This window comes from Melanerpes formicivorus, unplaced genomic scaffold (assembly GCF_026170545.1).
Source record: "Melanerpes formicivorus ecotype bairdi unplaced genomic scaffold, bMelFor1.0.p_v2 SCAF_34, whole genome shotgun sequence".
In the NCBI taxonomy this organism is placed as follows: Eukaryota; Metazoa; Chordata; class Aves; order Piciformes; family Picidae; genus Melanerpes; species Melanerpes formicivorus.
Window position 1 is genome coordinate 495,888 of NW_027142386.1, and position 14,288 is coordinate 510,175.

Here is a 14,288-nt window from a genome sequence, read left to right on the forward strand (position 1 = left end):
CTCTGGGAGTGCTGAATGGGCTTGAACCCTCCCATCTGCTTTCATTCCTTCCAGAAAAGCCTTTCTTTTTGCCCCTCTGCCTGGGGTGGGATTGTTCCTGTTGCACTCTCCCCCACCTGTGATGAAAATGAACAGGCAGTGGGGGGGGAAAAATAACCCAACCCCCCCCTTCCCCCCACCCAATTCCCAATTGGAAGCAAAGTTCCACTCAAAACCCCTTTGGTGAACAAACAAAAACCTCTTTCAGCCTCTTAACAGAGGGCAGTCAGAGCTGGTGGCCACATGGTTTCCATTCACCCCTCGAGAGGAGGTTGTTCACCACCACTGAAAGGCAGAGGAGAGAGTTTCAGCGAGCTGGCTGCTGGTGGGGCAAGCACCAGACAAGAGGCTACAGCACAGAGGCTGTGAGGGAGCCTGTGAAGAGCCAGCACACAACTGCTGCTTGCCTCTCTGCTCCATCCTCAGCACTGAGCAGCAGGGAAAGCTCTGAGCTGCCCCTCTGGGGCAATGCCCACGAGCTCAGCCCTGGCACTGAGCAGCCCCAGCCCCCTGCCAGGCACCAGTCTGGGTGGTTAAAGCTGCTCCCTCCCCTCACATGCTCTGAAAAAAACAGCTCCATGACCCCAGCAGTGGGAATGGCAGCCCAGGAGAGCAGAGCAGGACCACATCTACCCTCAGCAGGACTCCTCAGGTATGTCTGGAGCACCTCAAGCCCTGCTGCACTTTGTCCTCGCCTGGGGACACTTCTTGCTCGCTGCAGGGAACAGCTCAGCGCTCACCCTGCAGCTCTGCAGAGCGTGGGGAATCAGCAGGAGTGTGGAGTGGGAAGAGAAGGCTGAGAGGAGGGCTCAGGAGGCAGCCTGCTGCTGCTGCTCTGCTTGCTAAGGTAGAGCCCTCCACCCTCCCAGGCCTCCAGGAGAGCTCCTCCCTACCTTATTCAAAGCATGCACAGGAATGTGGGAGGCTTCGATGTCCTTCAGGTCTCTCTCAGCATCATACTTGAGATCATTGGAGACACTGAACCTGCAAAGCAAGGCTCTGCTTAACTCCTTGAGGAGACCACCAGGGCAGGCTCAGTGCTGAACAGATCTCTCTCAGGCAGCACAGGACTGTCACAGAATCACAGAATGCTGGGGGAGGGGGTGGGGGGGTTGGAAGGAGCCTTCTGGAGGGCATCCAGCCCAACCCCCTCCCAGGGCAGGGGCACCCAGAGAAGGTCACCCAGGAACACATCCAGGTGGGGTTTGAATGCCTCCAGAGATGGAGACTCCACCACCTCCCTGGGCAGCCTCCTCCAGGGCTCCAGCACCCTTAAAGAAGTTTCTCTGCATGTTCAGATGGAACCTCTGATGGTCAGGTGTGTGCCCACTGCCCCTTGGCCTGGCATTGGGCACCACTAAACAGAGCCTGGTGCCATCCTCCCTGCCCCCCACCCTTTGGAGTATTGCTCAGCACTGATCAGATCCCCCTCAGGCTGCTCTGCTCCAGACTAAAAGCCTCAATTTTCAGTCTTTCCCCAGAACTGAGATGCTCCAGGCCCAGCTCCCACACCTCAACACAAGCTCCTGCAGCCAGCCCCTGCCTCTTCCACAAGCTGTGGGGCTCCTGCAGTAAAAGCCCAACTCCAGCAGCTTGGATCTGCCCCTGGGAGTCACAGAACTGTCAGGGCTGGATGGGACCTCAAGGCTCAGCCAGTTCCAACCCCCCTGCCATGGGCAGGGACACCTCACACCACAGCAGGTTGCTCACAGCCACCTCCAGCCTGGCTGCAAACACCTCCAGGGCTGAGGCTTCCACCACCTCCCTGTGCCAGTGGCTCACCACCCTCCAGGGGCAGAACTTCTTCCTGACATCCAGTCAAACTCCTCTCTTCTGAACTTTGCCTCCTCCACCACCCCTTTGGAGTTCCAAGACTCCTTTTAGGCTTCTCAAACACAGATGCTCCCTCCTGGGGCTGTGTGGAGTCTCCTTCTCTAGAGGCTTTCAAGCCCCCTCTGGCTGTGCTCCTGTGTGACCTGCTCTAGGTGACCCTGCTGTGGCAGAGGGGTTGGACTCAATGACCACCACCTCCCTGGGCAACCTGTGCCAGGCTCTCACCACCCTCCTGGGGAACAACTTCATAGTTTCATAGTTTCATTCAGGGTTGGAAGGGACCACACAGATCATCTAGTTCCAACCCCCCTGCCATGGGCAGGGACACCCCACACTAGATCAGGCTGGACAGAGCCTCACATCCAATCTCAATCTCCCCATTTCTAGCTTTGCTCCATCCCCCCCAGTCCTATCACTCCCTGACACCCTCAGAAGTCCCTCCCCAGCTTTCCTGTAGCCCCCTGCAGATCCTGGAAGGCCACCAGGAGGTCTCCCTGGAGCCTTCTCTTCTCCAGGCTGAAGAGCCCCGGCTCCCTCAGGCTGTCCACAGCTCCCTTTCCCCTGCCTGCAGGGAGCAGGGCCAGGGCTGGCTCTGCCATTTCAGGGTGACTCACTCCCAGGCATGGCTGCAGGGGGAAGATTCCCATTCCACAGGCACAAAGAGAGGTGGGAACCACTTCCCCAAGGCCACAGGGATGAGTCAGCTCCGAAGCCAACATCAGCCCTGAGGAATTCCTCGCTCCCAGATCCAAACGAACTCCCAAGGTCTTACGGGAAAAGGAGACCAAAAAAAAACCCCACCCCACCAAAGCCCAGAGCCCAGAGCTTACCACAGAGCTTTCTTCCTCCCTTTCAGATAGTTTTCAAAGATGATGCCTGCAACTGTCCTGCCCTTGCCGACTCCAGCACCATCCCCGATGAGGAACCCAGCTCGCTGCCCGTTGGGTAACAAAACTTCGTGTTGCTGGGGGGAGGTGGGGAGGGGAAACAAAACAAAGCACAAAACCAAACCAAACAAACCAACAAAATCAGGAAGAAGAAGCAGAAATGAAACCAGTTTTGCCCTCCCCCCTGGAGAGTCTGGCTGGGAGCTGGGGGGGAGCTTGGCTCAGGGCCTGCAGCCGTCCCCGCAGCAGGGTGGCCAAGCGTCCTGGGCAAGCTCAGCTCCCCCAGCATTCATAGGAGCCTTCAGGATCAGCCAGTTCCAACCCCCTCCCCTGCCACAGGCAGGGACACCTCCCACCAGCACAGCTTGCTCAAGGCCTCATCCAGCCTGGACTTGAACACCTCCAGGCAGGAGGCAGCCACAGCCTCCCTGGGCAGCCTGTGCCAGGCTCTCCCCAGCCTCACTCTCAACAATTTCTTATCATAGCATCATAGAATCATTCAGGGTTGGAAGGGACCACAAGGATCAGCCAGTTCCAACCCCCCTGCCATGGGCAGGGACACCCCACACTAGATCAGCCTGCCCAGAGCCTCATCCAGCCTGGGCTTAAACACCTCCAGGGCTGGGGCCTCGACCACCTCCCTGGACAACCCATTCCAGGGCTTCCCCTCCTCCTCCCCTCCAGCCTGAATCTCCCCACCTCCAGCTTCATTCCATTCCCCCTAGTCCTATCACTACCTGAGATCCTGAGAAGTCCTTCCCCAGCCATCCTGTAGCCCCCTTCAGATCCTGGAAGGCCACAATGAGGTCACCTGGGAGCCTTCTCTTCTGCAGACTGAACAGCCCCAACTCTCAATCTCTACTCAGTCCTAGCTCAAAGCCATTGTTCCTCAGCCTGGCACTCCCAGTCCCTCCCCAGCTCTCCTGGAGCCCCTTCAGGTCCTGGAAGGCTGCTCTGAGGTCTCCCCAGAGCTTTCCCTTCTCTCCTCCAAGCTGAATTGTCTCCACATCGTCCCTCCAGGGCAGGTGCTCCATCAGAAACTGGTCTGCAGGGCTTTCCCTCCCCCACTCTGCTCTTCCAGCACACAACCCTGGCCCATCTGAAGCTCTCCACATGCAGCATGTGGGACTGGGGGACCAGGCAGGAGGAAATGGCACAGCTCCATCCCAGCACTGGTGGCACAGCTAAGGGCTACAAGACGTGCCCAGAGAAGGAGAGCTCCATATGCCAGTGCTGGCACCTCCCTCAGATCCACCAGCAGCCCCCTGCCAAGTGCTGCAGGAGCCCTGAAGAGCCATTCCTCTGGGCTGTTTGGTCCAGCCTTTGGGAACAGTCCCTCTGCAGCCTCCTTGTAGCCCCCTGCAGGTCCTGGCAGGCTGCTCTGAGGTCTCCCTGCAGCCTTCTCTTCTCCAGGCTGCACAGCCCCAGCTCTCCCAGCCTGGCCCCACAGAGGAGGTTCTCCAGCCCTCTGCTCACCTTTGTGGCCTCCTCTGGACCTGCCCTCCCCTGCACCCAAAGGCCAAGCTCACAAGGGGTAGTTTAAGCCCCCCAAATGTAAAGCCCTCTCCCCCTCAACAAAACTCCAGGGCTCTTGCCTCTGGGAGAAACAGACTCCCACCAAGTCCCTGGCCCCCAGTCAGCCTTTCCAAAGCCATTTCCAATGCCCTGAGCCAAAGCTTCCCAAATTCTCTCCCATGCAGAACCATGGAAGAGACCTTTGAGATCACCAAGTCCAGCCCTCAACCCCAGCACTGCCAGCTCACCACCAACCAACCAACCCATGGCCCTCAGCACCACACCTCCAGGGCTCTGAAAGCCCTTCAGGGATGAGAACTCCACCACTGCCCTGAGCAGTGACAGCCCTCTGGGGGAAGAGATTGTTGCTCCTCTCCAACCTAAACCTCCCCCTGGTGCAACCTGAGGCCATCCCAGAGGTTACTTCCCAGCCTGCTGGAGCATCTGTCCCCACCAAAGGCCCTGTCCTGGTGCCCCAGGGGCAGCCACCTACCTGGCAGGCATAAATGATGGCTTCCAGCTGTAGTGCAGAGAGTGACCCTTTGTCAGCAACAGAGCGAGGCAGGGAGAGGCTGTAGGTGATGTCAGGGGGAGGCACACTGGACAGGGTGCTGGTTTCCACCACCAGGTCAGGGTGGTGCTTCCCAAGCTTGGCTGCAGGACAGGATCAGAGAATCAATAAGGCTGGAAAAGACCTCAGGGATCACCAAGTCCAAGCTGTCACCCAGCCCCTCCTGACAGCTAACCCATGGCTCCCAGTGCCACAGCCAAGCCCCTCCTGAGCACCTCCAGGGATGGGGACTCCACCACCTCCCTGGGCAGCACATCCCAGTGGCCAACAACTCTCTCTGGGAAGAACTTTCTCCTCCCCTCCAGCTTGAACCTCCCCCTGGCACAGCTTGAGACTGTGTCCTCTTGTTCTGGTGCTGGCTGCCTGGGAGAAGAGCCCAACCCCCACCTGGCTGCAACCTTCCTTCAGGGAGTTGCAGAGAGCAATGAGGTCTCCCCTGAGCCTCCTCTTCTCCAGGCTAAGCAACCCCAGCTCCCTCAGCCTCTCCTCCCAGGGCTGTGCTCCAGACCCCTCCCCAGCTTTGTTGCCCTTCTCTGGACACCTTCCAGCAGCTCAACCTCTTTCCTAACCTGAGGAGCCCAGAACTGGACTCCAGGTATGGCCTCAGCAGCGCTGAGCACAGGGCAGGATGAGCTCCCTGCTCCTGCTGGCCACACTCTTCCTGCTGCAGGCCAGGATGCCCTTGGCCTTCTTGGCTGCCTGGGCACACTGCTGGCTCATGTTCAGCCTACTATCAACCACTGCCCCCAGGTCCCTCTCTGCCTGGCTGCTCTCAGCCACTCTGCCCCCAGCCTGTAGCCCTGCCTGGGGTTGCTGTGGCCAAAGTGCAGCACCCAGCACTTGGACTTGTTCAATGCCATCCTGTTGGACTCTGCCCATCTGCCCAGCCTGCCAAGGTCCCTCTGCAGAGCTCTCCTAGCCTCCAACAGATCAACTCCTGCCCCCAGCTTGCTGTCATCTGCAGATTTACTGATGATGGACTCAATCCAGATCATCAATAAAGATATTGACCAGGATGGGGCCAGAGCTCGAGGTTATGACTCCTTTGGGGCACCTCAAAAGGACTGCAGAGTTCTTGGGGATCATCTGCAGCTCAGGGACAGAGAATCAGAGGGTGGTAGAGGTTGGAAGGGACCTCTGGGGATCATCCAGCCCAACCCCCCCTGTTAAAGCAGGGTCACCCAGAGCAGGCTGCAGAGGATTGGATCCAGGTGTGGGATTGAAAGCCCCCAGAGCAGGAGACTCCACAGCCCCCTGGGCAGCCTGCTCCAGGGCTCCAGCACCCTCAAAGGGAAGACATTTCCCCTTCTGTTTAGAGGGAACCCTCTGGGCTCTAGTTCCTGCCTGCTGCCCCTTGTCCTGGCACTGAGTCCCACTGAGCAGGAGAGAGGGCTGAGCCCTGCTCTTCACTCTTCTCTTCCACTGAAATTTCAGGCTGCCAAAAGCAAGGAACCCCCCTCAAAATCAACCTTGGGCCCCCAAAAAGCAAGCCAGGCCCCCTGAGAAGCAAGCAGAAGAGAAGGGTTGTGTTAAACAAGCCAGGAGCAGTGCCCTGGGAGCATTTCCCTAGGGAATGCCAAGCTCAGGAGGTGCCATGGCAGACCCTGGGCACTGCCTGGGGGAATTAGGGCAGCAGTTGATGGGGCTGGGCCAGAAGGGGGTGACCAGAAGCTCCCCCAGCCCAGCAGGACACTCACATTTTGAAGGGATGTATTCTGCATAGGTCTCTGTTTGCCCCAACTCTTCTGTTTCTTCCTCCTCCCCTTCATCCTCCTCCTCTGCAGGAGCCTGAGACTGAGAAGCAGCAGAGCAGGGACCAAATGTGAAGGCTCTGCCTGAGCCATGGACACCCAGAGCCCCAGAGCAGCCCTCCAGCACCTCCCCAACCCCTCAGACACAACCCAGCCTCTCCATGCACTACAGCACCACAAGGAGAAGCTCCCCTGGGGCCACCCAGTGCTTGATGAGGCTCTTGGAATGCTTGGCCCACGCTGAGTTAGAGGAAGATGTTTCCATCCTGGGGGTAGCAGGAGCTCTGCTCACCTCTAGCCCCCAGCTCAAGGTCCCAGAGCAGCTCTGAACTCAGCAGGGAGCTGAGCAGCAGAAGACAAAGCCATGAAAGCTCAAAGCATTCTCTGGCACAGTGAGGCCCCAGCACAGACACAGCAGAGCCCTGTGGGGAAGGGCAGTGACCCTGCCTGGGGCTCCTGCCCAGCTCCCTCTGAAGGGAACAAGGTCAGGAGTCAGCCAGCCCAGGCTGTGATGTCAGCAAGCCAAGAGCCTGCTGTCCACTGACCCTACTGATGTCCCACACAGACTGCTAGAACGGCCTAAGGTGAAAGGGACCTCAGAGATCATCTCCTCCAACCCCCCTGCCATGGGCAGGGACACCTCCCACCAGCCCAAGCTGCTCAGGGCCTCATCCAACCTGGCCTGGGACACCTCCAGGCAGGAGGCAGCCACAGCCTCCCTGGGCAGCCTGCTCCAGAGTCTCCCTGCCCTTGTTCTTCCTCAGCTCCAGCCTAACCCCTGCTCTGCCTCAGCTTCAAACCATTGCCCCTTGGCCTGCCTCCAGACACCCTCATGAGAAGTCCCTCCCCAGCCCTCCTCTAGCCCCCTCCAGGTGCTGGAAGGCAGCTCTGAAGTCCTCCTGGAGTCTCCTCTTCCTCCCTCAGCCTGCCCTCACAGCAGAGCTGCTGCAGCCCTTGGATCATCTCTGTGGCCCCACTCTGGCCTTGCTCCACCTGCAGAGCCTCCTGAGGCCACCCATCCCTTCTCACCTGGTAGCTGGTGAGGAGTGGGGTGCTGGGGACAGCAGTGATGTGGTCGTTGGAGCTGTTTAGGCCAGGGAAGGATCTGCTGGCTGAGAGCTGCTGGAACAGAAAAGGTGGAGGTGAGCAGAGAGCCTCAAGCCTCAGCCCTCCAGACCCCTCCAAACCTGCAAAGGAAGCAGCAGCAGAGAGCTCAGCAGCAGAGAGCTCTGGGCCCCACGCTCACATCTCACACTCTGCTGCCACCAGGGCACTTCACAACTTGGGTCTGTGAGTGCCAAGCCCTGGGCAGCAGCTCTGGCAGCTCTCAAACCCTGGGGGTGCTGTGCCAGCCTCTGCCAACTCCCCCAGGGAACAAGGGAAAGGCAGCTGGCAGGAAGTGGGAGCAGCACTGTGTGTGATGGCAGCCTGCAGGGGCAGCTCCCTCCACACCTGAGGCCAGGAGGCTCTCCCCCAGCACTGTGCTCACCTCATGGCACCAGGAAGAGTCACCCCCAAATGTCCTGTTTGGCCTGGAGTCATGAGAGAGAGGCAACCAAGCTGGGGAAGGGTCTGGAGAACAGGGCTGGGGGGGAGCAGCTGAGGGAGCTGGGGGGGTTCAGCCTGGAGAAGAGGAGGCTGAGGGAGAGCTCATTGCTCTCTGCACCTCCCTGAGAGGAGGCTGCAGTCAGGTGGGGGTTGGGCTCTGCTCCCTAGGCTCAGGTGATAGAAAGTGAGGAAATGGCCTGGAAGTGTGCCAGGGGAGGAGATAAGGAACAATTTCTGTGCTGCCAGAGTGGTCAGGGCTTGGCACAGGCTGCCCAGGGAGGTGGTGGAGTCCCCATGCCTGGAGGGGTTCAGGAACCCTGTGGCCATGGCACTGGGGCCATGGTTTGGTGCCCAGGGTGGGACTGGATGATCTTAGAGAGCTTCTCCAGATCTCTCTGACATCTCAGCCATCATCCCAGCCCCCCTGCACCTCAGCACTGACACTGCCAACCATGTCCCTTCCACAGGGCTCTGACAAAGCCAGCAGGGCCTGGGCAAGGCTGCTCCAAGTTTGTCATGGGCATTCTGCACTGGCTCTGCACTGGAGTGCTTCCATCAGGCACTGCTGTCTCCCCCTGCTCCCAAGGGAGCTCTGTCACAGCTCCCTGCTGCCCCTGAGGAGCTGCAGCCTCGCTGGGCAGAGGTTCAGTGTGGGGTCCTCAAGTGGAGACCCAGCTGAGGGCTCTGGGTTGGATTTGTTAAGGAGAGACAAAACAACTTTGGGGCCTTTTGGTGGGGTCAGGCTGCTGCACAGCTCTCCAGGCATCCCCTTCTGGGTGTGTTAATGCTGCCTTTGGAGCACCCCTAGCCAGGAGAGCTGCCCAGGGCAGGCTGAGCTGGGGAGGCCCAACCCAGGAGCCCCTTTTTGTGCCTGAACCCTGTGCAAACAGAAGGATCACACAGGAATTTCCTGCCAAGTCAGCAAGGTCAAGCCAGCAGCTTGGGGCATCCCAGGGGCAGGCAGCAGCCCCACAGGCACCAAGTCCTTCATGTTTACAGGCTGCAAAGGAGCTGCCAGAGCTGTGAGAGCCCCCAAGCTCCCCAGCAGCAGGAGGGGAAGATGGGAAGCTCCAATTATTTCTTCTCCTTTTTTTTATTCTGTAATTTAGAGAGGGGGAAAAAAAATAGAAGACATTAAAGGAGAAGGGGGGGGGGAGGAAAAAAAAGCAGCAGCCTCCATTACTGGAAGCCTGAGTCAGAATTACCAGAAGGAAGCTGGAGGGAAGAGCTATTTTCAGTGCCAACAAATCTGGAGAGCAGGTGAAACATCTCCACCTCCCAATCTGAGCTCAGCCTAAGGAGCTTCTTAAGCAGGAGAGGAAAGGCTCAGCTCTGTGGCAAGGCTTCTGCCCAGTCCCAGCAGAAGGAAGTTCACCCAGGGCTGCAGCCCTCCCAGGCTCCAGCCCCGCTGCAGCCCTCCCAGGCTCCAGCCCCGCTGCAGCCCTCCCAGGCTCCAGCCCCGCTGCAGCCCTCCCAGGCTCCAGCCCCGCTGCAGCCCTCCCAGGCTCCAGCCCCGCTGCAGCCCTCCCAGGCTCCAGCCCCGCTGCAGCCCTCCCAGGCTCCAGCCCCGCTGCAGCCCTCCCAGGCTCCAGCCCTGCTGCAGCCCTCCCAGGCTCCAGCCCTGCTGCAGCGGCAGGGCTCTGGCACGGAGCGCTGCAGCTCTGGGGGGGGTGGGAAGGAAGCACCACAGGCCCTGGCTGGCTGCAGCACTACAAACCTCACCACAGAGACCCACAGCATCACTGGGTGGGTTGGGGTGGAAGGGACCTTCAGGTTTAGCCAATTCTAACCCCCCTGCCACGGGCAGGGACACCTCCCACCAGCACAGGTTGCTCAGGGCCTCATCCAGCCTGGTCTTGAGCACCTCCAGGCAGGAGGCAGCCACAGCCTCCCTGGGCAGCCTGTGCCAGGCTCTCCCCACCCTCACTCTCAACAATTCCTTCCTCATCTCCACTCTCAATCTCTCCTCTCCCAGCTCAAAGCCATTGTCTCTCATCCTGGCACTCCCAGCCTTGATCAAAGTCCCTCCCCAGCTCTCCTGGAGCCCTTTGAGGTCCTGGCAGGCTGCTCTGAGGTCTCCCTGCAGCCTTCTCTTCTCCAGGCTGCACAGCCCCAGCTCTCTCAGCCTGTCCCCATAGTGGAGGTTTCTCCAGCCCTCTGCTCATCATTGTGGCCTCCTCTGGACCTTCTCCAAGAGCTCACTGAAGAGCTCTTTGGCAGCCTGCAGCAGATCACTGCTGTGCCTCCTCAGGCACCACCTCTGCCACGCAGGTAAGGGGAGGGCTGCCAGTCCCGAGTCCATCCCTTTACCTTTGTGCCATCTAGCAGCTCCTGTGCAAAACTGAAACTGCAAGCTCCTGAGCAGGGCCATGCTGAGCTGACAGCTCCTCAGGACACTCAGCTTAAAACCCCCAAACACCCACCCCCAAACCCAAACAGCAAACAAACAAAGGCCATCGAAGCCCTCCCCCTGCTCCCAGCTCTTGTGTTCAGCAAACACAGATAAGACAAGGTTTTAAAATAGCCAGAGAGATTCTTTCCAAGAGGAAGTCGTTTAGAAGTGGAATTCCAAGGAGTTAATTGGCCTTATCTGAACCCAAGTGCTCTGCAGGAGGAGCAGGGGCCAGGGGAGGACGTGAAGACCAGCACGGAGCAGGGCTGGAGATGCTGCAGGCAGAGCTCACAGGACTGGATGTCAGGAGCAAGTTCCTCACCCTGAGAGTGGTGAAGCCCTGGAATGGGTTGTCCAGGGAGGTGCTTGAGGCCCCAGCCCTGGAGGTGTTTAAGCCCAGGCTGGCTGAGGCTCTGGCCAGGCTGATCTAGTGTGGGGTGTCCCTGCCCATGGCAGGGGGGTTGGAACTGGCTGATCCTTGTGGTCCCTTCCACCCCTGACTGATTCTATGACACAAGGCTCCTGCCCACTGCCATTCTCTACACTGGGGCCTGGAGCAGCCTGGGCTGCTGGGAGGTGTCCCTGCCCAAGGCAGGGGATTGGAACTGGATGAGCTTGAAGGCTGCCTTCCAGTCCAACCCATTCCATGAAGCTGTGAATCCATGGCTTTGGAGCAGCTTCCCCCAGGGAGGTTTTGTTCCTGTGTGCTCCATGAATGCAGAACTCCAAAGCTCCCCAGGTGCCATGGCCACAGGGTTCCTGAGCACCTCCAGGCATGGGGACTCCACCACCTCCCTGGGCAGCCTGTGCCAAGCCCTGACCACTCTGGCAGCACAGAAATTGTTCCTTATCTCCAACCTAACCCTCCCCTGGCACAACTCCAGGCCACTTCCTCTCCTTCTATCTCCTGAGCCTAGGAAAAGGAGCCCAACCCTCACCTCACAGCAACCTCCTCTCAGGGAGGTGCAGAGAGCAATGAGGTCTCCCCTCAGCCTCCTCTTCTCCACACTGAACAACCTCATCTTCCTCAGCCACTCCCCATAAGATTTGCTCTCCAGACCCTTCCCCAGCTTCACTGCCCTCCTCTGGGCCTCTCCCAGCCCCTCAGTGTGAGGTGAGAACACCATGGGATGAACCCTGAGCTATTCACTGTCTGACAGCAACCTTCCAGTACCTGAAGAGGGCTGCAAGAAGGCTGCAGAGGGACTGTTTGCAAAGGCCTGCAGGGACAGAAGGAGGGAAAAATGATCTGAGATGAGAGGAGATTTCAGCTGGATGTGAGACACAGAGTGCTGCACCAGGAGGGTGCTGGGACACTGCAGCAGGCTGCCCACAGAGGTGGTTGAGGGCATTCTGCACTTGCAGAGTGATCACAGAGTCACAGAAGCAACCCAGGTTGGAAAAGACCTCAGAGATCATCAAGTCCAACCTGCTCAGGGTGAGGCTGGACAAGGCTCTGAGCCACCTGCTGCAGGGCAGGATGTCCCTGCTGGCTGCAGGGGCAGAGGGGGTCGGACCGGCTGACCTCCGGGGGGTCCCTTCCAACCCAGCCCAGCCCAGCCCACGGTGTGTGGTGGCATGCTGGGAAGCTGGAGAGGGGGAAGCAGCCCTCACCTCCAGCTGGTTGTGCTGTGGTGTGCTCACATCCCAGAGTGTTGGCACGTGGGTCAGGCTGTCTGCAGAGAGGAAGTCCTTGGGGTCGGCGATGTCCGAGAGGGAGTCGGCCGGGGAGGAGAAGAGGGAGTTGTTGGTGGAGAGCTCATCGAGGTATGAAGAATCCTGAGGTGGGAGACAGCAGCACAGTCAGGGGAGGCAAGCAGGAGGAGAGCAGAGAGCAACTTTTCCCACACCCACTGCTGCCCCCCCCACCACCACCCCCCTCCCTCCCAGCAGGTTTGAATTTCTCCCTGGTAAATCAGCAGCTCCCTTGCTGCACGCCCCACACAGCCTGCAAGTTCACCTGGGGGGCAGGCCTGGAAGTTCACCTGGGGGGCAGGCCAGGTCCCAGGCAGCTGCTGGAGAGTCTCCAGTTTCTTGGGAAAAGCAGGAGAAGCATCAGCAGGGCAGCAAGCGCTGCCACAGAGCTCACACTGGGCACAACCTCCTCTTGGGAGCATTTCTGGGAGCATTGGAAGCAAAAGAGCAGAGGACAGAGGAGTGCTCAACACCATGCCAGGGACCTCAGCTTTGTGTTGCACCAAAGACTGCTGCAGGGTGAAGGTCCCCAGCACAGCACCCAAGGGACTGGGGCGAAGGTCCCCAGCACAGCACCCAAAGGATTGGGGTGAAGGTCCCCAGCACAGCACCCAAGGGACTGGGGTGAGGGTCCCCAGCACAGCACCCAAAGGATTGGGGTGAAGGTCCCCAGCACAGCACCCAAGGGACTGGGGTGAGGGTCCCCAGCACAGCACCCAAGGGTGACACAGCACCCCCAGGCCTCAAGTGCTCCCCTTGGCCCAGCAGCCCACAGAGCAGCAGCTGAAGATGTTCAGCTGCAGTTTCCTGCACAGCAGTACCTGGGGGCTTCAGAACAATCCTGCTGCCAGGCTGTGCCAAGCAAGGCTGCCAGGAGCAGGGGAAGGGCTGCTTGTGCCATCTGGGTCTGCAGCCATTCACACCTTGGCCAATGCACCAGCCCTTGTCCCAGGGGCAGGCCTCAGTCCCAACCAGAGGCTGAGGTGCTCCAGGGATGAGCAGCAGGCTCTGCCCTCCCTCCTGCTCTGCTGCCTGTGCTGAACACCTGAGGGCTGTGCCAGCACAGCAGTGATGCTGCTCTGAGCCACACAGGCTCCAGCTGAGGAGGAGCTGCAGCCCCCTCCCTGCCATCAGTTCCTTGGCTGCTCCTTCAGATGTCAAGTGGCAGGAGCCATCAGCCAAAAAAGCTCTTCTGACTCTGTGTCCTTAGCTCTGGCACAGAGCTGCTCCTCGCCTGGCTCCACCACCTCAGCTCAGCTCTCCTTCCACACCAAACACCACTCTCAAATGTTCTCAGGGCAGAGAAGGAGCTTTGCCTGCTGCTCATTGTGGAGAAGAGCAAGGTTCTACACACCAAGCTCCAGCAGGTAGTCTGGAGGAGAAAGATGTGGGGGGGTCAGGTGGTGACAAACTGCCCAGAGCCAGCAGTGGTCCCTGGCAGCCCAGAGCCAGCTGAGGGCTGAGCTGAAGCCAGAGCAGGGAGAGCAGCAGCACAGGGAGGGGATTCTGCCCCTCTGCTCTGCTCTGCTCAGCCCCCACCTGCAGCACTGCCTCCAGCTCTGGGGCCCCCAGCACAAGGAGGACCTGGAGCTGCTGGAGAGGGGCCAGAGGAGGCCACAGAGAGGATCAGAGGCTGCAGAAACTCCCCTGTGGGGACATGCTGGGAGAGCTGGGGCTGTGCAGCCTGGAGAAGAGAAGGCTCCAGGGAGACCTCAGAGCAGCCTTCCAGGACCTCAAAGGGCCTCAGGAGAGCTGGGGAGGGACTGATGACAAGGATGGGAGTGCCAGGATGAGGAACAATGGCTTTGAGCTGGGAGGGGAGAGAGTGAGACTGGAGATGAGGAGGAAATTGTTGAGAGTGAGGCTGGGGAGAGCCTGGCACAGGCTGCCCAGGGAGGCTGTGGATGTCCTCTCCCTGGAGGTGTTAAAGGCCAGGCTGGATGAGGCCCTGAGCAGCCTGGGCTGGTGGGAGGTGTCCCTGCCCAGGGCAGGGGGGATTGGAACTGGCTGAGCTTTGAGCTCCCTTCCAACCCACTCCATGACTCTATGATAATCCC

At 59.4% G+C, this 14,288-nt stretch overlaps 1 protein-coding gene across 3 annotated transcripts in view; it reads right to left on the minus strand.

Moving 5' to 3' along the window:
* The window catches only part of SBNO2 (strawberry notch homolog 2), a 77,465-nt gene that overhangs the window by 29,127 nt on the left and 34,050 nt on the right, over positions 1–14,288 (minus strand). For 2 of the 3 annotated variants that reach the window (XM_068156235.1, XM_068156237.1), the window contains 6 exons: positions 12,151–12,315; positions 7,626–7,718; positions 6,543–6,639; positions 4,768–4,928; positions 2,703–2,836; positions 933–1,023 (listed from right to left, as the gene is read on the minus strand). In XM_068156235.1, coding sequence (XP_068012336.1) covers positions 933–1,023; positions 2,703–2,836; positions 4,768–4,928; positions 6,543–6,639; positions 7,626–7,718; positions 12,151–12,315 — 741 coding nt within the window. The remainder of the gene's footprint in view (positions 1–932; positions 1,024–2,702; positions 2,837–4,767; positions 4,929–6,542; positions 6,640–7,625; positions 7,719–12,150; positions 12,316–14,288) is intronic. The other variant, XM_068156236.1, reaches the window with a different exon arrangement.